Source organism: Stigmatopora nigra, chromosome 17, assembly GCF_051989575.1.
Source record: "Stigmatopora nigra isolate UIUO_SnigA chromosome 17, RoL_Snig_1.1, whole genome shotgun sequence".
Lineage (NCBI taxonomy): Eukaryota > Metazoa > Chordata > Actinopteri > Syngnathiformes > Syngnathidae > Stigmatopora > Stigmatopora nigra.
The window spans coordinates 9,986,571-10,009,503 of record NC_135524.1 but is presented as its reverse complement, the minus strand read 5'-3'; the positions used below and the strand labels follow the sequence as shown (position 1 = coordinate 10,009,503).

Here is a 22,933-nt window from a genome sequence, read left to right as displayed (position 1 = left end):
AAGCGGGGAGGGGTGGGGGACTGAGAGAGACAGGTAGAGAGAGAAAGTTAACAGAGAGAAAGATAGAGACAGAGAGATGTAGAGAGAGAGAGACAGATAGTTGATAATGTTATGATATATTAGTCACAAATTATGGGTCCTTTATTAAACACTGAAATTTATATAAGGAAATTCTTAGTGAAAGGTTATTTTTCCTCAATTTTAATTATGGTAATAGTGAGACCAGAAAATGGCTCTTATTTTAAATATAACCGCCTTCTTCGGAGCGGATAGGAATTCAATAGGAATTCCGCTAGCGCAATTTAACTATGTTCGCATAACTAATTTAGCAATATGAGAGTGATTTGTGATTTAGATTTAAGTATTAAGAATCATCCAAATTATCAAATGAAGACAATGCAGAAATGGCATTCATCCAAATTATTAATGATATCAAACGAGAAGTTTACAATGCAGAAATGGCATTGATCCAAATTATTAAATTGTACCTGACAAGTTTAGATAAAATAATTAATTTAGGATAAGCATGATTTCTATAGGATGGAATAAGATGAATCATGTTTAGTGCACGAAATATAATTCATTGTTTTTCCATCACTAGATGAAATATGCTTTAGTGTGAGTCATATTAATGACTATTAACCTAGTTCTTTTGAGATCGATTAGTGCTGATAAGACAGCAAAAGGTGGTTAGCTGCCAATAAGCCCTTTTCAGGGATGGCGCTCTCCACTAGTGAAAAATTACAGACCACTGATGTCTGTGAGCGTGAATGGTTGTTTGTCTTTTTGTGTTTTTGATTGGCCAACCACCAAGATATAATTGATCCCTTAGATATCAAGGTGGAAAAGGATTTAGCAAATTGGAATCACTATCTGAAACCGCCAATAAGCCCTTTTCAGGGATGGCAGCGAAGGATTGGAAATTTGAAATCAATTTCTGAAATCGCCAATAAGCCTTTTTGGATGGCGATGAAAAATCAAGGAAAATTGTTTAGTCCAAAGAAATTTTTTGATGATAATGCATTGAATTGGAGGAATAAATCTGCTATGCAGAATTTGGGAGCACTGAGAAAAACAAAAACAGTGCATCATATGAAATTCCAAAGTACCATTGATTTATAGGGATAATGGCATCCAAATTGTGTTAACGGATTAATTGACTGAATTGACAAAATGTTTCAGAATTTCGTTACCATACCAAACGCCATTATTCACTACACGATTGGAGCTGAATGATGAGTCTAATCTGGCTATCTGTATAAAAGAAAAACTTTAAAGAAATGCACTAATTTTGAGTTAGCAGAAGAAGACTGTGTTTTTCAACAGGAAACATGGAGAAGACCCACGAGCAACCCAAAATGAGATCGTCCGTACAACTCTTGCTGACCAAACAGCAGACATGAAAATAGCTGAAAGGAGGATGCAGATACACCATGCACTGTAAGGAGGTTCTCTCAGTTGAAACGTTTGAGGAGACAGGTAAGATAAGATTATTGACGCGATCAGACGTAATGGAAAGCATCCAATATTGATTGGAAAGATTATTGCTCGAGGAGCAATGCCATAAACCATATGGAACTTTTTATATTGGTTTTATTGTCTCCATAAAAGAGTGAAAGCGTTTCAATTGAGAACAAACCTTCTTATAGATTTTTAAAAGTAAACAATTAGAGAGAAAAAGAGATTACAATGGATAGATATGTAACTAAATTTTAATTTTATGCCAGGCTATTGGAAAATGTTGATCAAGAAAGTTTTAAAGGAGATGATTGGCAAACTCCAAAGACAATGGAATGTTACATTTGATAAAAAGACTACTAGTTTGGGATATTTTGAATTTCAAACAATTGAGTTTAATATGCAACGCGATACACATTGTTAATTGAATTGGGACTTGATTAGTATGCGATTTATAAGTAATGAATTTTAATTGCCCTAAAGGAAAATTATGCTAGAAAATATTAACCCTGATAAACAGGGGGTGGTTACAGTTTAGTGGGTTCAATTCTTTTCAGAATGAAAAATGTTTACATTTGTTTCTGGATATTAATTGATGTGAATGTAACTGTTGCAGAGACCGGGAAAGCTGTTTTCCTGAGGAGAAAGCAGCCTGGTTCGCTTTTTGTATTTTCCCTATTTTTAGCATGATTAGTTAATTGATGTAATTGCAGGAAAGGAAAAATCAGATATAGTTTTTGATCTAAACAAGAAAGCAGCGATCACAATAGAATAACAGCTAGTATATCTATTTTTGAGTGATAAGACATTTAGATTTTCGCAAACAAAGTGATTGAATAAGTAAGATTGTTGTGATTTTTGTTCATTTGAGAATTAAGCCCAACCAAGTGGCCGTATGCAGGTGTTGAGCATGCGCTAAAGACGACAGCAGCTAAAGCAGCAGCGAAAACACTTACTGCACAGTATTCACAACAACAAAAACTGAGTCGAAAACAGTATTAATTAATATGCAAAATATTGCATCACATAAGGTAGAAATGCATCTATACAGAAAGAACACAGAACAGTCTGCAGAAGACCTGTACACAGCTAAAGGCCTAGCGTGCCTCCCAAAATTATTCCAAAATTGAGCCATGGATTGAACCATGTCTCAACAGGGGGGATGATGGACATGGTACAGTGCGTGTGCCATGTCCCAAAGGTCTAAATACCTACTTTTAAACTTTTTGTAGTATCTGTTTGATTTGTTGCAGTCATGGTGTGCAAGGCAACCTCAGGCCCAAACGAGGACAACGTCCAAAAGAGTGTGGGACTGGTAGAGCATACAAACGTTCATGGAAGACCATTTCAACATCCTTTATGGAAGGTGAAACATGACAAAAGGCTAAGGGCAAGGCAGACCTAATCACAGAATGGATGGTAACATGTTTGGAGAAACTTGTCCAAAGAACGGGCAAGCTGCCGTGATCCCTTTTTGTCTACTTTGCAGGAGGTGGTGAAGCCAGGTGACTGGATGCTGATCCCAGTCATAAAAAGGAAGTCCTGGTTCTCTCCACGAGGGGAAGACCCATTCGTGGCCCAACTCACCAACCTCCACTGCTGCAAAGATGGCTGAAATGTCAAAGTGCTTTCACCAATGCCAGGTCAAGGTAGTTCGAGACACAGGTGACTCTGAGTAGACTGGAAGTTGGACGGTATCAAAACCCTTGTCCGTAAAAACTCATCAGTCTACTCACCTGCCACGAGCACCCCTCACTTAACCTTGAGCTTCCATAGACTTTGCACCTCTGCACATTGGCCACAGTGAAAGCTGTTGCCACTCACATCACAGTGACTGCACTGTCAGTGACTGCCTGGGCGTGTCTGAACGCCCCACCCACAGAGACTCGAGTTGGAATACAAGATGGTGACATACTCCTATCACAGAGGAGAGTAAATTGGTATGAGAAGAACAAACTGGTGAACTACTATGAAAAAGATCTGTGGTATCCTGACATCCTGAATTCACTGGGTCTAGACGTCACACTTAAATCTGCAGTTAGGCAGATGAGATGCATTCTAGTTATTCGATTGATCGGGTAAAAACATCGAGGTCTTGCATCGCCAAAAGAGAGCACCACACACCTGGATGGGTAACTCCGATCCCACCTATATTGACGCCATAGGCGTCCCCCGTGGCGTTCCTAATGAGTATAAACTTGCTAATCAGGTTTCAGCGGGATTCAAAAGTATTCTAATTTGGGTAACTCACAACAAAAATGTTGATCGCATCAATTATATTCATTACAATGTCCAGCGACTTGCCAATTACACGGTTGAGTCGTTAGAGGCGGTACGTGACCAGCTAGCGGCAACATCCCTCATGGCCTTCCAAAATCGTATAGCATTAGACATGTTATTGGCTGAGAAGGGTGGTGTGTGTGCTATCTTTGGTGATGCCTGTTGTACTTTCATTCCTAATAACACTGCTCCAAATGGACGTCTCACCAAAGCTTTAGAAGGCCTCCGAATCCTGACTAATAAGATGGCCGATCAGTCAGGTGTGGACACCTCAATCTGGGACCAATGGATGGATTATTTTGGTGCCTGGAAAGGTTTGATAGGCAACATCCTCATATCTGCTGGAGTGCTCATTACTCTGCTTATTCTCTGTAGCTGTTGTATCTTCCCCTTAGCTCGTACTCTAGTCACTCGACTGATCGATAAAGCAGTGGGACCAGGCCCTAGAGGTCAGTATGTCCAGTTGCGCCAAACTGACCCCTCTGGACCCCTGCTGGGCACATGTTCATGGATATACTAATGTAGTGCTTCTTTGTTTTTATACTAATATAGTTTTACATTTCATTTGACACTAACCTGTGTGGTGTTGTTGATGTGGTCTCTTTTAGGAGACCAAGAGAGGGAATGAAGAATTTGACATATTTTACTCATTCTTTTTAGTATAGCTGTTTCATTTTGATATCACATTTTACTCATTCTTTTTGTGGCGGTCTTGTTTTAGTATCGCCACTGAAGGGTTCAGCTCTTGTTCCCAACTCAATTACAATATAAACAGAAGGATGGGTCCGAGACTCCTCGACTACAATGTTAACAAAAGGCTCTTCCTGAGATTCTTATTTCAAGGTGGGATTCACACTGATAAGAGACCAGATGGAGGACTTCAAAGGGCAGAGGAACAAAGAGCAGGGCAGAGGGTCAGGACTTTATAGGACCAGCGGAGACAGAGGTCTGGATGATGTGGATTCAAGGCTGGAAGATGTGGAGCCCAGAGAAACCCCCCTTCACAGCAGCCCTGGACCAGCCCACATCTCATTATTAATCAGCGAATGAATATGCATTTTTGTTGGACTATAACTGGGCAAACGCGGGTTTGGACAATGTCTTTTCCATCCTCCGCTTTAGGACATCAACACTCAGCGGGCTTATTCTATGGGAGGGAGACCCGGAGCTCTGTATGAATCAATATGAATGGAATAAACCATCTGTGGATAAACTCGCTCAACCCTGGTTTGTCTCCTCCGATGCTGAACACGCTCCATTGTTAGACTGGAGACTACAGAGTTAAGGAATTGGAGTCAGGTGAAATAGTTTAGTCTAACACCTAGAAAATAGGTAAATCACAGACTGATGTTAATCATATTTTGTGCATGAATACTTATTAAACAACTCCAAATTGTCTGTGAGCTTGCTTTCATAACTTTTCCACTGGTTGCGCTGCTTCCAGATGTGTGTTTTCATAGTTAAGCATTTAACCAGTGACATTTCAGCCTGGGGCGGCCCCGTGGCGTGATTGAGTAGCACGTCGGCCTCACAACTCTTGGGTCCTGGGATTTTGGAGACAACAGCTGAATTCAAAGGATAATTACAAGGAAAAGTCATTAAGGGAAAAAGACTAGACTACCAAAACCTAACTAAACCTGTAAGATAACATTAACATAAAATGACAACGTCGCTTGGCAATTGCTTGTTCATATTGTATCAGTTTTTGTAAGTATAGAAACATCATTGTCATAAGAAACTTGCCCCGAGTTTGGTCGTTGTCATGGAGACTTGTCACTGATTAATCAGACTTTGCCCAGCGTTTGGTCCTTGTCATAGAGACCATACCATGCCGTAATTTCCTATATAAAGACTGAACCTGCTCCTGAAGTTGTATTTTCAGATCTATCAAAACCCCCAAAATCAACATACCTAACAATGATGTTTTGGAAAAAGTCTACCAGTCTTGCCCTGAACATATCCATCATGCTTAATTATATATCATCATATCATGCTTAAATATATATCATCATATCATTCTTAAATATATATCATCATATCATGCTTTAATATTTATGATCATATCACACTTAAATATATATATAATCATATCATGCTTTAATATATATTATCATATCATGCTAAACTATATATCATCATATCATGCTTAAATATATATCATCATATCATGCTTAAATATATATCATCATATCATGCTTAAATATATATCATCATATCATGCTTAAATATACATCATCATATCATGCTCTAAGCATGAAAATATTTGCAGTCGACGATGACATTTTCGTCTGCTACCAATGACCGAGACGATCCGAATTAGAATTGAAATGGGTACAAGATCGGTTTTACAAAAACGTACTTTAAAAAAAAAGATTTTCCCCGCACAAAAGTTGTTATACGTTGTACACAATTTGAAATGATCAAAAAACGTATAAAATACAGGAAAAACTTATATATTGACAGGTATGCAATATTGATTATATCTGCCCCCCTTTCTTCATGTAAAAGCATCTATTTCCCTTTTTCTCTTCATCACTCTCTTCCTAGAATTTACCTGCATCATCAGCAAGGATTGCCACATTGGGTCAGGTTTTAATGGGATTTCTTTGCGCACATAATCTGCAGACTCCATAATCTGCAGACTCCATAATCTCATAGCGGCACAGGCCATCTCTGGAGTCAGTCGGCTATTTTGCAGACTATTCATGTGCAAAGGAATCTGTAATTTTAAGAAAGAAGCAGTCAACAATGGTAGCAATGAAGTTTTTGCTGTTTCTTTAGTTTTCTTCTAGTTCACTGAAATGAAAATCATGGAACTCAGGTTAAGTAGAGATTTTTACTGATACTATGAATGAGTCGAGGTAATTCTCTGAGGGCTTCTACAGATAATTCAGTAATGTCCCCAAGATCTTGCAATATATCTGTACTGGTTAATAGCACATTATTCCCTATAATCAAAAGTTGAATTTGACTGATAAACTTGTCACACCTTCAAAAGGTTGACCAATGTATTCTGTATAACGGTAGATTCATGGATGTTTCTTATCTTTTTGAAAAATGACCCAGTCTCACTCAATGGTCATCGAACAGTCAATTAACGGTCAAAGGTAGTTTCCTCTCTGAAGATGAAAACTATTTAGCTCTGAGTCAAGGATGGATAAATTGTTAGGAAGGAAACTAATTTAGCTCAGGGACGTCATCACCTACGTCATTTTATAGAAGTAGTGTAGTTTCGTCATTAACAAACATCACCATAAACTCAGTTCTGAACTCAGTTAAACATGAAGTTTAAATGTGATTGGTTTTATTTGTCGGGCAAAAATCTGTGTTTTCTAACCACTGTGCCGCAGTACAATTGTGTGCCATAAGCGAATATCAGGTGTGGCAAAGTAAATTACAAGAGGTCGTACATTGTAGTCGTACCTCTACTTACTAAATAATTGGTTCCAGAACTTTTTTTACAACTTGAATATTTTGTATTTTTGTAGAGCAGTACTTTATATGTAAAATCTGTAATTCGTTCCACGGACCTCAGAAAACTACCAACTAAACCAGGGGTGTCAAACATACGGCCCGCGGGCCGGATCCGGCCCGTCTGGTGGTTTGGTACGGCCCGGGGAAGAAAGCTGCATTGTATAAAAAAATATGAATTTTATCTAAAATTTGTACTTCTTGTATTATCTGCTAGGGGCGCAGTTTCTTAGTATGTGCAGACGTGAATTGACATTAATTTATGTTCTTATGTTATTCTCTTGTTCATAATATATTGTTCATAATGTAAAAGGAAAATTCTTTTAATAAACATTTTGATAATTTACACATTCTTTGGACTAATTATTAGTATACCTGACTAATACAAAGGAAAAAAGTGGGCTTATTGTTAGTTCTATGTAATTTTGCAATGAGTTTACTAGTCCGGCCCGCTTGATCTCAAATTAAGCTGTATTCGGCCCGCAGACCAAAGGGAGTTTGACACCCCTGAACTAAACCCTTTAATAGTGATCAGAGTGTCTCAGTTTTGTATGAAATATTTGAGAAACAGATAAAAATGAAAGAAAATGGTAAGAAATTGATTTATTACTGTATTAAAATTAATGACAAGCATGCAAAAACATGTACTAAGTGCAGGAGTAGTGTGGTAAGGAGGAGGCTAACGTTAGCACACGAACATACGAACATATGTTGAAATCAGGAATTCAAAATGACTTAGCATGCTGCTTCCAGATGTGTGTTTCTATATTTATTATTTATCCAAATAAAAAATGTTAAAATTCACATTGAAACTCGCAAGCGGAAACAGGAAATGATGCCATTAAGACAGAAAAGCAGCAAAAACACAAAACGAGCAAGAGTGGACGGAGTTACCGCCACGGGCTGCCACTTGAACGGTGCCATCTTGGTTGCGGTAGCAAAAACGGGTACATGCAGACTGGGACCGAGTTAGAGAATATGCAGAGTCACTCTTCCAAGCTTATCCACACAGTTCCTCAGTAGTCTGGAGCTGAGGAAAACAGAAGCAAAGTAGAACCCCTCGACTCCGTTCATCAAAAGTCTGGAGCTGAAGCGTTGCCTCTTCTCCGAATCTCCGGCGACACCAAGGTGTTGCTCCTTCTGGTGCGTATTGTAACAGCTAGTCCCATGTGTGTGACAGCGTAGGCATGGCTGAATGGTTCCAAAAAAAAGAGGTAGCAGAAAGAAGCCAGGCTAACAGAACAAAGAAAGTTGTAAAAACATTAAAGTAAAAAGTATAAAGTACAAAGTAAAAAAAATATTAAAATGTAATTTAAAAAAAAGATAGAAGGGTTGTAAAACACTGCTGATAGGGTAGCAAAAGGGGGTGAATTACCAAGAAGCCCCACTGGGGAGTGTGGCGTATTCCTGGTGTCCTCGGGAATTTGTGCGTTTTTTTTCCGGGTTCTCCAGTTTACTCCAACAAATCAAAATTATGGATGCTAGACTAGTTGAACACTCTAAATTCCCCTGGTTATTTGTGAGCGTGGATGATGGTCAGTCTTTTGTGTTTTTGATTGGCTGTCCACAAAGATATAATCTATCAATAAAATATCAAGGTGGAAAAGAATTTGGAAATCTGAAATTGATTTCTGAAATCGCCAATAAGACTTTCGGGGATGGCGGCAGCAGATTAGTACAAAAACAAAAAACAAAAAGAAATAAATAATTTTGCCAAATGCCATTTTTGACGAGAATGCAGCAGCAGTACTTAACGTGGAGAAACAAATAATCTGCTCAGCAATGGGAAATTTGGGAATGCTGAGGGAAAAAACAAAACACAAAAACAAAATTGGTACCTCAGTTTACTTGGGTGAGCTGCTTTTAACAAAGCTGGCTTGAGTCATGGGACTTGAGTCATGTGTTGTTTTGTTACAAAAATGTCAAAGAATCACCCCCCATGTCGATGGGGGCCATCACCCCCCTTGTCGATGTCTCGACAAGGGGGGTGATGGCCTCGGTACGGTGTCACCACACAACTCATAGGGTTACATTGGTTGCAGAGCATGCTTAACCTGTGCTTAGCATAACAGTGCACGATTTGGAGTTCCAAACAACCATTGATTTTGAGTGATAATGGCACCCAAATTGTGTTAACAAAATAATTGGCTGGATGGACAGAAGGTTCCATATCTCCTTATAAAATCACTGCCTACATAACGAGTACAACAGGACAACAACATATGGAAATCCTATTTAGTCGACCCTACAATACGTTATTATTCACTACACGATTGGAACTGGATGATAAGGCTAATCTTGCTGACTGTATAAAAAGGAAAATCTTTAAGAAAACGCATTGAATTTGGATTAGCAGAAGGAGACTGCATTTCAACAGGAAACAGACTTGACCAATGGTGGTGCTCAACCTGCAGTGTAAAGAAGAAGCACTAGCTCTATGTGGAGCTACTTTTTACACTGTAAGAGTGTGGTCTCAGTTAAAACGTTGAGGAGATGGGTAAGGTAAGCTTCCTGACCTAATAAAATGTGGCAACCACTCCAAAATTGATTGGAAAGTTTATTGCTCAGTGAGCAATACCATAAACTTTAGGGAACTCTTTTATATTGGTTTCAGCGTCTCCATATGCAAAAGATGAAAGTGTTTCAATTGAAACTAAACCTTCTTACAAAGGGTTAAAACAAAAATTACCAGCCTAGGGAAAATACGATCGGATATAACAACTCCCTCAATCACCATTCTTTGGGGAAAGTGTTGTTACAAAAGAAAAATGTGTCCTACTTGTACAGAAAAGCGAACAATACTGAAACAATGGCTATCCTGATACGAAAGCGGTGAATGACAAGCCAATTTTCCCACTGTTTAACTTTACCTGTTTGAACCATACAGTGCATGGTCTGAAAATGTTTGAAAATGTTGCACTCAACAACACGTCCCCCAAGCGGTTCCTAACCTGGGCCGTTGAAGGCCTGCAGACCCTGAACCAGAAACAAAGAGGAACTCTGGAGTACAACTGTTCACTTTCTGGCAGACTGCTGGGATAAGCCCTTCGGCAAAAGTAAACAATTGGCCTTCACCGAGGTGATATCAATAGCTGTTTTGGCTAATACTTTGACAATGTATGGGTATTGTCTTATTCTCTGCTTTTTGCTAGACCGACTTAGGGTTGATGCAGTAGCTCTCACAAATTCCGAATTACAAGGATTGTATCTGCCCCTTAGACAGCCTACTGGTGATGACATTGATGTCCAGGATTATGCAAATTATGAAAATGTCCTTCCAGACATTCCTCTATGCAACGCTGAAACGATGCAGGGGCGCTCATTAGGCCAAAAGGAATGTGGATCCACTCGTACAATCCCCATGATGTGACAAAAGCAGTCAATGCTCGAAATTCCTCAGACATAAACCACTGATTATATGCCTTCCCCTGGTCTAGGAGGGATAAGCCAGGAGTTCCCGCCCAAGATGTCCATGATGTCTTGGACTTAGGGATAGGCCGTCGATCAGGACGTGTCCTTTTAACCTTCTCTATAGTCTACGCATAACCGAAAAGTTCCATCTTTTTTCTGTCACACAACAGGTGAGGAGTATGATGAAGTTGACTTTCTCACCCAGCCCTGTGCTATCAAGTCATGGAGGTAACCCTTCATTTTCTGGTACAATGGTCGGGGCATTGACATGTATGATCGCTTGACTGGCTCAGAGTCTTTGTTATTGCTGTCAACCTGTAAATACAATATGTTGTAGGTTGTGTTGTTTATGTGTTTGGTTTTGTTCTGCAGGTCCATGGAGCTGTGGCTCCACCCCTGTGGCAGAGCCCTACCCAGGCCAACACAGCTGTGACAACTTCCCACTCATCCCTCCTCCAATAAGGTCCATATCCTTCCCTTATTTAAACCATCCTATTTTGCAGTTTTGGTCTCGACTGTCTGCCCTGTTTTCCTATATAAAGACTGACCCAATGTTCATTCAGGAAGAATTGCGAGGACGACACACTGTGAGTGGTTCACAGCTGTTTGAGCATTCTCAAACCATCCTGCAGTCCGCCTATTTCCTATTAAATTGATCTCACTCTTTCTTAAACTGCTCCTGAAATTGTATTTTCAGATCTATCAGTAGGTTTGAGGAAAGGAGGGGGGAGGAAGGGAGGAAAGGGAATGGAGGAATGGAGGAAAGGAGGAAGGGAGAAAAGGAGGAAGGGAGGATGGAAGGAAGGAATATTTAAATGAAAAATATATATAAATGTGGTGGCTTCTAACTCACCTTGCCTAAATCAGCCGTTTGGTGACTGGATGGGGCATGCCTATGTCAAAACTTAAGCGAGTGTGTTTGTCTCTTTTTTTAACAAGCCCTCAGAGGAAGTAGACAAAATGACACTCCACATGATAAGAAGCAATGACCTCCCTCCTCTCTTTCCAGCCAATTTAACCTTGGTGCCTGACCCTTGGGACACATGCTTGATATTCTGTTCACTCCACAATGTGCACTTACTCATCAACAGAGGAGTTGCACAGAGTCCAGCTGGAGAGCAGCAGATTATGTGGGCTATGTCCCTATATTATTTAGATGATTTAGCATTTGAGATTCTTTCGTTATCTGTCTATAACTAATCAGTGTTTCCTTCCTATAGTTTTTAAATTATTTTCCTTTACTCTTTATTTATGATTGCATTTACTATTAAAGTCAGATGTCTCAAATCTAATATATTTCCAGGCCAAATGTCATTTTTAGCGGTGGCCTAGCACACTGGCCTCCCAGGTGTGGTGTCCTGGGTACAAATCCAGATTGCTCCACCTGTGTGGAGTTTGTATGTTCTCCCCGGGCTGGCATGGCTTTTTTTTCTCCGGGTATTCCGGTTTTCTCCCACATTGCAAAAACCTTCATAATAGGCCCGCGATACCGGGCCGTAGAGATCAACCACTTCTGATCATTAACTCGAGTTGTTAAATCCTTTCCCAGCAGGCAAAAGTGGGTGTTAATTTGAATATTGGTGTGTGTTTCAGTTTGAAAGGAAGTTCCAAATTTTGATTTATTTCCTTATGGGTAGCTAGTTTGTTCATTTACCTACCTAAAAAACAATGGCTAAAGAGAAGGAATGATGAATTCCAAGATAAGTGTGGAATGTGTGGGACAAAAGAGCACTTGTGTGAATACCTATTGGACTTGCTTGATAACAAACAAAATACATGATCAGTGTGAATAAAGTCAAAAGAGTTATAGAGTGGTGAAAATAAACATTTTGAGTAATATAGTAACACTATTCAGATCATGCTAAATGAATATATCTACTTATTAGAAAGAGAGAACAAGTCATTGGGTAAGCACTGTAAACATTCATTCATTTTCTGAACTACTTATCCTCACAAGTGTCGGGGGAGGTGCTAATAACCCTGAACGACTCTACCGCCACAGCTTAATTTATTTTGTTTTCTTTCATGTTGATCTATACCACTACTTGGAAGATAGATTAAGTTGCTTTCCTCTCAATAATCGCAATGGGAAGTGATGTTTTTATTGCACTATTTTTCCAAACAATTTAAGAAATGAAGACTGAGAGCACAAAGCTGGTTCACTCTGGGAATGACTCAAAAGTAAAAGTCTCTTGACAAAACACTGAATGTTTACCTTTCAGATTAAAGTGAGACCATCATAAATAAAACTGGAGGGATTGAAATGATGCAACATTTCTTTAGTCAACAGACAATTTGATTAAAGGCAAAGGACCAGTAAAATAATGAAATGCATCGCTGTGAACCTTGGTCAATTGCTCCCTTCATTATTGGTTGCAATTCCATTTATTAAGCGGTAATAAACCAAATGGATGCTGGCTGTGATTGATTTATGAAAATTAAATTCATGATGGATTGCCCAATGAGATGGGATAATATTAATTCATGGATAGATTTGAGGGAACTTAATAGATGCATAAACAATTAGATGGCAATCTGTGACGTATTTGTTAATTGTGCGACATCACATCAATAGGAGATTTAGCTGTGTTACGTCCACGGGAGACCTCGAGGCGAGGTAGGAGGGATTAGGACCCAGTCGCGGGGAAGCAGGTGAGGACGAAGCAAATGGTGCTCATAACCAAAACTTTAATAACTTACACGAATTTATGAAACAAAACATGAAACCAAACCGGATAAGGGCAAACACGTGAAATCGAGGAGCAAGGCTTGGATGTATGGTAAAGGAATTTTGGGCAGACGATCCGAAAAATGACATTAAACTCAGTGGGGTTTAAATAGACAAATCAGGGACTAATTTCGAATCATGCGCAGCTGCGCTAACACAACGGCAAGGCAGAAGGGACAATTGGTATTCGGGAAAAAACAATAGCAGGCTTCTCCTAACAAGCTGCTCCCATTTTACCATATTCATAAACTCTGTTGAACTCCTTGTGTTCATAATCAAGAGCACGGGTGCAACTGATGGTCCAGCCAGCACGGGAAATATTGTGTGTGGCTTTGGCAAGAAGATACGAGGAGCTGATTCAGGGGCTTGAGCATCCAGCCCCTCCTTCTGATTCTGCCTACAATGCGGCGCTCGCTGTCTCCTTCAGGAGGGGGGCGAAAGGTACGAAGAATTAGGACCCAATCATGACCAACAGTGAACTAATAAGACGATCCAGCAGCATGGTCAGGTTCCTGGTGGACTTAAATACTGTTTCTTGGCTGGTGGCTTGGACCTGGCATCACTCCACTCATTAGGGGCTGGGCCTGTGATAGGGTGACAGGCACAACCAGCCACCAGTCTAGTCTGAGGCCTGACACGGACAACCATTCACGCTCACACTCAAACCTAATGCCAATTTAAAGTTTCCAATCAGTCTCCATTACATGTTTTTGGAATGTGGTAGGAAACCAGAGTAGTCGGAGAAAACCCACGCAGGTTCAAGGAGAACAGGAAAACTCCACACAGATGTACTGACCTCGATTTGAACCCAGCACCCCAGAGCTGTGAGCCCCCTCCTGCGACCCTTGAAAGAATAAGTGTGAGAGAAAATAAATGAATGAGTGGAATATGTATGATGATTCTTGAAATGAAGAAAGACAAAGATGCAAACACATAAAATTGTTAGGTCAAAATGAAAATGGAGAAATATTTTCTGGGAAGGACTGGCTCAGCCTGCCAGTAATAGGCAAATGTTAGAATGGGCATTCCGAAATGGAAACGGTGTCATCATTTCAGGCCAGCTATCTCAACTGGGGGAGCGATGCTGCCAAGGCAGTAATCCTCTGCCTCTGCAAAACAAGAAAATGAAGTGTGTGCTGACTCCAGTGGCTCATTCAAATACGAAACTGAACAATGGCATTTGACCAGCTGACACTGCAGCATATTGGTATTAGTTCAAGTATCTACTACAATATGTAGCCACGCCATGCAACACTTTTGCCAAATTGATAGTGCAGTATTAGCATTCGAAAACATGCAATATTGTGTGAGGTGTAATACTTACAATATTTAACTGTGGAGCAATATGTTAGGGTTATTAGTCTTACACTATTATATATTTGCTCGCATTGAAGAACGCTTTACTTCACTTGGAATGCTAGGGTTATTTGTCTTAAACTATTATATATTTGCTCGCATTGAAGAACGCTTTGCTTCCCTTGGAATGCTAGGGTTATTAGTCTTACATTAATTTATATTTGCTCGCAATGAAGAACGCTTTGCTTTACTTAGCTTGATAACATTAGAAAAGTAATTTTAGTACATGTGCTTGCAACGGATGTAAATGGTTTGCTCCTTAGTTAGACCAAACAACAGGAAGGTTGAATCGTCTTGGGAATGCCTAAAATCCATGCCAGCTAGGCTGGTTAAACACTCCAAATTGCCCCAAGGCGTTGGATAACTTTCAATCATCCCGTATTTGGGAAATTTCATTGTGACAGTAGCATGTAGGAAAGGCATAGTTACACATAGTTACAAATTAGACAATACAGACGCAAAGACTGCAAAAGAACAAAGCAAAAGCACTAAGTACAAAACAAAGAAAAGTATATGGGATAATTAAGAATCACCAAATCAAAATATTAATACAGAATAGTAGCAAAAACACAAAACAAGCAGAGAGCAGTCGGAGCCACCGCCAACGGCTGCCACTTGAGCTGCGCCGTCTTGGTTGGGGTAGCAAATACAGACTCAAGGAAAAATGTTGTAGAGCTCGATTAAACTGGAACCACACACAGGAAATCTTCCACAAGATAGGGAACTTCTGCAGACTGTGACCGAGGTAGAGAATATGCAGTCACTTTTCCAAACTTATCCACACAGTTCCTCAGTAGTCTAGAGCTGAAGAATCAACAGTAGCAGAGTATAAGCCCTCGACTCCTTTCCGGCCTGGTAAGTGCCGACAGCTCTTCCATCCTATACCATGATGGAATGGTTGGACTGAAGCGTCGCTTTTTCTCGCGGCACTTTTGTCCAGCTCCGAATTTCCAGCGGCATTGAGGTGTTGCCCCTTCTGTTGCGTATTGTAACAGCTAGTCCCATGTGTATGACAGCGCAGGCATGGCTAAGTGGTTCCAAAAAAGAAGCGTCAGAAAGAAGCCAAGCTAACAGAACAAAGAAGTTGTAAAATCATTAAAGTAAAACGTATTAAGTACAAAGTAAAAAGGAATGTATTAAGTATTAAAATGTAATTTAAAAAGATAGAAATGCTGTAAAACATGAAAAACAAATAAGAGTGGACAGAGCTACTGCTGCGTGACAGCGCCATCTTGGAAGAACAAATAAAATGTGTGTGAGTGTGAATGTGGACCATGATTTCAGATTTCTAGGTGCTGATTCTCATCCCGAGCACTGCACCCTCAATTACGAATCGTTTCAGTCAGAGTTAGAGATCACGGCCTGATGAAGCATATAGAACCACATTGTCTGCAAAAACCAGGGATGCAATACTGAGGCAACCAAACCGGATCCCCTGAATGGCAAGGCTGTGTCTAGTTATTTGGTCCATAAAAGTTATGAACAGAATCAGTCAAATAGAACTGCCTTGGCAGAGTCCAACCCGGGAGACACGGTCCAACGCCTTCTCCAAGTCTACAAAGCCGATTGTTGGGATGATTCTAAAGATTTAGTTAGGAGCGCTATGTAAACGAACAACCATCTAAAAACCATGTGCTTCATCTCACGCTAACATGAATAAATCACGTCACTAAATTGGTAATGAATTTTCTAACATCAGTTCAGATGTGTGCCAATAAGAGATACGTTGACAGAGTAGGGCTGGTCTGACTGGTATGGCTTACTAACACACACAAACACTGTTTAAACAAAGGCCTGATGCAATGACAAGTACTGATCACACTGACAATGGAGGGTTTTCAGGATGGAAATACATTCATTAGAGGAGCCTATCCAAGCCATTCATGGACACCAGGCAGGGGACACCCTGAATATTAACCCTGACTACATTATATTTTGTTGTTAGGGTTGGTTGGTTTTGTTTGACCTTTTTCCCTGTGTCCTGTCTGTGCTTTTCGCCTCTTGTGTCCCTCCTCGCTTCCCTTTCCTCTCGGAACCACCTGTGTATTTTGTGATCAGACCCTGTTCTGTCTATACAAACCACGTGTTTTTTAACCATTGTCAGATCGTCCGCTTAGTTTACTTAATGCCACATTGCCATGCAACACTCCCTGTTCCACGTTCCACTTTCCACGTTCCACATTCGACGTTCCACGTTCCATGTTTCACGTTCAATTTTCCACATTCTATATTCCATGTACCCCCGTGCCTTCCCGTCAGGTTTGATTTTGCTATTTAATTTTAAATTGTTGTTATTTACATGAAACCCCTCCTGCATTTGGGTCCAACCAATCGAAGTTCCACGCTCAACGTCATGCCAAAGATGTAACGGTACAATCTGACCAGCTATGGACCCAGCGGGAAGCTCCCGGCCCACCTTCAAGGAATTTGTGAGGAGTACGCCGTGGTGCACCTCTTGGACAATTTTAGCCCAGAACATTCCCAGGGCGCTATTTCCACAGACCCCTATCTGGATTCTCGTCTGGCTATTAATAATGGACCATGCTGTGGTGGCCGGGGAGCTAAGGTAGGAGTTTTGACCACCACCCGCTAGCAATTGGGAAATCGCCTTGTTTTCTTGGGGAGGTGCAGCGGCGTAACTTTTCCCATGTCGCGAAGGCGGCGGCGAGCGCAGCGGCGGGGAGGGAGGAAAGAGGAATGGCTCGACGCTCGAGCCCCCGAGTCGGGTCCCACTTCACCAGCCCCAATGCCTGCCTCTCACCCACCGTGACTGGTTAAAGGTACCCACTCGCCGGGCCCAACTCCTGGCCCCCGTGATCATGCACCTGTGCCGCTTGCCCAAATACCCATACCAACGTCGCCTGCTTGAACGTCCTTGCCACTAGATGGAGACGTGCTCCAGGACGGGGGCCCCGGCACCTGCAACCCAACATGTTCCCAGGGCGAGGCGTCCCTCCATGCTCACAGCATGGGGCAGCTAGCTCTCAAGACCTATCACTTGCTCAGGGTAAAGGAGCCAGCGACCCTTCTCATATTCAGGAGTCCATTCAGGGCAGGGCGCCTGTTCAATATCTCAAGGTCGGACCGGGCCGACCGCTGGACCGGCCATTCCTGCGCCTCCTTAAGAGCCGTACCAGTGAGCCCCGATGCCTGCTCATGATCAGGAGTCCATTCAGGCCATGGGTGCCTGTCCAAATCCTCAAGGGACGAACGAACGTACCGGCCTGGACTTTGTTTCAAAGAATACCTGGACATTCAGTTTTGGGACATCTGAGATTCGTCCCTTAGGGTGGGATACTTTTTGGGGTGGTTGGTTTTGTCATAGCTTTTTCCTTGTGTGTCCTGTCTGTGTGCTTTTTGCCTCTGGTGTCCCTACTGGCTTCCCCTTCCTCTTGTAAGCACCTGTGTGTATTTTAAGATTAGCCCCTGTTCTGTCTATTTAAACCCCATGTGTTTTGTTAGTTATTGTCGGGTTGTCTACTTTGCTATGCTCCATGTACCCCGTTACACCTTCCATGTTCCTCGTTTTCCCCATGTCCATTTCAGGTTTGATTTTGTTATTGCTAAATCCTTGCAATTTTCTTGAATGCCCTCCTTAAATCTTCCGTTGCATACTTCCCTGCTAGGTCCAACTCGACGTTGCACACTGGCTATGACATATTTTAACCATATAATCTAATAAAGACTGTTGTAGTTATTCTGGGATACTATTATAAATGTGAGCATTATTCATTATATGTATATATTAATATGTGTTTGCAACGGAGATTAAAGCTCAGTATAACTGTTACCGTAGGACACTTCCTCCTGCAGCTGGCTCCGAGGACGTTTAATTGTTTTGCCCTATTCCGAGGACTATTGACCTGAAATCTCACCCAGTCCCGGGTTCCGAGGACTGTTGATCTGGGTTTGCAATGAAGAGCCGTGAAGGTCTCTTGATTCCAGCAGATGGCTATCAATCACCTCTGGGAATACTCGCATATTGTTCTTACATTGTGACGCTCGGTTCGCCTGATATGGAATTGTTTTGCCAAATGGAGGCTTGTTTGTTTAATTTCCAATGGAGTTTGTTTTTGAGTTCCAACCTTTACTGTTATTATTGAATACCTGATATCCAATTATTGTTACAGCCGTTGTTTTGCTTACGCAATTGGATTAATCAATAACCATGTTATTGTTTTGATTTGTGGCCTTAAATTGGCAGGAGTAATTGCCGCTTTCCAGAATTATTTGTGGCGAAGACGATGTCGGAATGTATTCTCCCTTGCAAGTAGATCATCAGAAATGCCAAATTAATTCAATATATATAATTGAATCAGATGTCCCCCTGTATTATTTTATAATAATATTAAAGTATAATCATTGATGAACCTAACAAAGACTATGATATATTTTATTATAGCTGTTTCATTTTTATATATTACTATTGTATGATTAAAGACTTGTTTTTAACTCCATTATCACGCAAACGAAGGTACCCCTATAATAACGCCTATGCAATGAACAAAGGCTCGCTGTCCAAAATCCTTGTAAGGTTGAATTACAGGCGAAGCAAGCGGTGCAGATCTCTAAGGCCAGCCGAGATAAGGAGACGGACGGTGCGGATCTCCACGGCCAGCCGAGATAAGAAGACTACGGTGCGGATCTCCAAGTCCAACAGAGTTGCGGGGACAATGGACAATCCCAAACAAGACAACCTTTTAAGACAGTCGTGGATCAATCCATTTCGTGTTGTTAATCAGCTAATGAATATTCATTTTTGTATTACTATAACTGGGAAAATTCGGGCTTGGACGTTGTTTTTCTCATCCCCCTGAGTGTCTCTGCCCCCAGCGGGCTTATTACTTGGGAGGGGGACCCAAATCATCTGTGGATTAACTCGCTCTACCCTCGTCTGTCTCCTCCTAGGCTGAACACGCTCTATTGTTAGACGGGATAAGACAGAGTTAAGGAATTGGAGTCAGGTGCTAAAACTTTACATCTAACAACGCTTAATGTTGCGACAGGTGTAACAGTTGTAAAATATGTTTCTAATTGTTGTTGTTTCGCTATCTGTCCAGCTGCTCGATTTCTAAGCTTACAATTGATTGACTTTATTTACCCAATTGCATGACTTTTAAATGTTGGAGGATACATCCAAAATTTTAAGTCTCACAGTAAATTAAAGCAAGTACACACATTGGAATAAAAAAGCTCAGAGAAGACCGCCATAACCCCAAACATATAGCCCATATACAGCAAAGCATTTGGCGAACACGTTTAAATCTAAAGAATACAGTTCAATAACTTGTTAAAAATGAAGAGTTTAACTAAAATGCACGCAGCGGAACTAATAGTTCTACAAGTGCTCCCCGATTGATCATTTTGTGGACAGCAAATGCAGAATACCAACTATCAGGATGGAAAAACATTCTCCCCACAAGAGAAGAGAAGCTGCTACATGTGGATAGACCAGATGCCGCAATTCTTTTGTTGTCCATCTATTGTGCTTCTCATCTATTCTGTGACACCACTACTATTAAGGTGTCTGCAAAGCAAGTAGAGGGTTAAAAATCCTCCGATCAGAGCCAACCCACTACTCCCCCCTACTGCAACTACTGTCTATATTTGACACGGACTTTAACGTGTCAACACGCGCGCTGCCATTGTATTTTGTGAATACCTTTGAATACCTGTTAAGATTGGATTTTGGATGATGATGGGATATTTTTATTTCTATGTCAGCAAGCGGAAATGGGCATTCCACTCTTTTAGAAAGGGTTTATTAATGCGCAGTGGACATATTGTGTGTTCATATTCTCCTCTCTCCTTTAATATGCGAAGAATTAATTTGATTGGATAATCTTGAGACTTGAATGATGTAAATATTGAGTTTAAAAACAGCACTTTGGGGGATATTGACCTTACCACGTCTTGAGTCTGCGGAGGCACGGGCAACTTTGCCGAGAGGTGGACCAGTATCTGGACGGTCGAGGAATGGTGTTCCGGTTGCTGTGAACGACTCGAGAGCGTCACGCTCTGGAAACCAAGAGGGACACCAAAGAAATTCTTTACATCGTACAGATCTGAGGCTGGGTCGGACATTCTGTTAAGCTGTTTGGTGATGAGAAAGACGAGGATGATGGTGATGATGGTGAATGTTGCCGGTCGCTCACTGTGTTTATTCGTTTGCGCGATCGTCTTTTTCCCACCGTGCTCGTATTCGCACCCTCAGCCGTGCCAGGTTCTAAAGCGCATCGGCAACACGGTTCGTGTGGGAGTTTTGAACGCGTACCCACGCTTACTCCCCGACACAAGCAGTTCCGATTACTGGAATTACGACCGGGGGCCGCCACAGGACAGAGACAGTCGAGCGCATGTGGTCAAGAATCTTCCAAAAAGTGCCGGAAGCCTCCGCAACCGAGGTTCCACTCCCAGTCAGTTGGGTGGAGGACGGGGGAAAACTCGCGCACGACAGGGGAAAGAGAATGCGTCGTTGGATACTCGTGTTTTTGTACCCAGAGAGTCCGTGCTTCTCGCGGTGGAGGCTGTGAACCGAGCCGGGATTCTTCCCTTCAATCTGTCTCTGGAGCTTGTCATGGCTGTCGGCTCCGGGCTCGGCATGCTTCCCGCCTTCTCCTTCGCCTCCCCGGGCACTGCCAAAAACGAGGACCCGCTGTCATTTGTGGAGAGCGTGTGTCATACGGTGGTTGTGCAGGGGGTCTCTGCCATGGTTTCTTTCCCACGAAACCGTGACGAGTATGTCAAGTTGGAGTTCGTGTCTCAAGCTCTTCGGGTGCCGGTACTCAGCGTTCTTCCGAAGGAGTTTAAGCGCCAAAGTCAGGTAATAATAATACATCATTAGAGTTTTGTTTCGTTCGTGTTGCTACCTTAGAATCGTTTCCAATTTGCATGTTGAATCCACATTATCATACATTGCCAGTACACGTATGGCCTTTAAACTCCTTATAAGAGAAGTGTTTTTATTGGGGGGGGGGGGGGGGGGGGGATTATTACAACCACGCAGCGACCTCATTCGTGGACAGTTCGTGATTGGTTAATGTAGATTGTAGACCACATTTTTAACATTTGTAATACACAAAGGTGACCTTCGCAAATTGTAATGACCATTATGTGGCCACCAGATATACATTTAAACAATTTCATACAATTATAAATGACCTTTTAAGAAGGAAAAATGAATAAAAATTCAAATCAACAAGTACATGGGTGGCCCGGTGAAGCGAGTGGTTAACGTGTCGGCCTCACAGCTCTGGGGTCCTGGGTTCAAATCCAGGTCACATTCACCTGTGTGGAGTTGCATGTTCTCCCCGGGCCTTTGTGGGTTTCCTCCAGGTACTCCAGTTTAGTCCCACATTCCAAAAACATGCATGGTACGCTAATTGGCCACTTTAAATTGCCCCTAAGTATGGGTGTGAGTGTGCATGATTGTACATCTCCCCGTGCTCTGCGATCGGCTGGCCACCGATTCAGGGCGTCACCCGCCTATGGCCCGGAGACAGCTGGGTTTGGCTCTATTACCCCCGTGACCTTTATGAGAATAAAGCGGTTCAAAAAATGAGATGAAATGAGATCAATAAAAACAGAAAAACACGTTGGTTATGCTCAAAATAGGGCTTCTGATTATTAAAAAATCATAGAATTTCTCCATTGCCTGTCATTGACAGCAATATACATCCAATTTATTTAAACTGGGAAGAGTGGTTGTAAATGATTGCAGTGCCTTTGATACTGTGACAACAGTCATTTGTCGTTTAGCCCCGTCAATGGCAACCAATGAGTTAAATGAGTGTGCTATAGGGCAGTGTTTCCCAACCACTGTGCCGCGGCACACTGGTGTGCCGTGAGCAATGGTCAGGTGTGCCGTGGGAAATTGCAAGAAGTCATACAATGTGATATTCAGAGAGAAAAGTTAATATGAATATAAGGAGATTAAAATTTAACTATTACAATGTTCAAATCAAAATATGAACGTTAAATTGTAGATTATACTATTATTTGATTCAAGTTGTGAAACAGAAATTTTGTTGCTTATTTTTCTCTAAGTCGAAATGGAAGTTGTCTGGTTTCTAGCGCATCAACTTTTGCCGACGTAAAGTCTGTGTGAGCACAATTTTTTTTGCGGAATATTAGGAGATTTAAGTAATATTTAGAGAAAAATCATAAATGATGCGATCAATAACTTCACTTGGTTATTTGCATCAATCAAACCGGAAGTTGTTCAGGGTC

At 41.4% G+C, this 22,933-nt stretch overlaps 1 protein-coding gene and 1 long non-coding RNA gene across 4 annotated transcripts in view; one reads left to right on the top strand and one right to left on the bottom strand.

Moving 5' to 3' along the window:
- Positions 1 to 11,414: 11,414 nt before the first annotated feature.
- On the bottom strand, positions 11,415 to 21,560 carry LOC144210213 (uncharacterized). Its single transcript, XR_013329333.1, has 3 exons — positions 20,860 to 21,560; positions 20,612 to 20,722; positions 11,415 to 14,457 (listed from the first exon to the last, which is right to left on the bottom strand). It is a non-coding gene; the product is annotated as an uncharacterized LOC144210213 (long non-coding RNA).
- Positions 20,324 to 22,933, top strand: part of grin3a (glutamate receptor, ionotropic, N-methyl-D-aspartate 3A) — a 42,280-nt gene continuing 39,670 nt past the window's right edge. For all 3 annotated transcript variants that reach the window (XM_077736728.1, XM_077736727.1, XM_077736729.1), the window contains exon 1: positions 20,324 to 21,527. In XM_077736728.1, the coding sequence (XP_077592854.1) occupies positions 20,808 to 21,527 (720 nt within the window). In that variant the 5' untranslated portion in view covers positions 20,324 to 20,807. The remainder of the gene's footprint in view (positions 21,528 to 22,933) is intronic.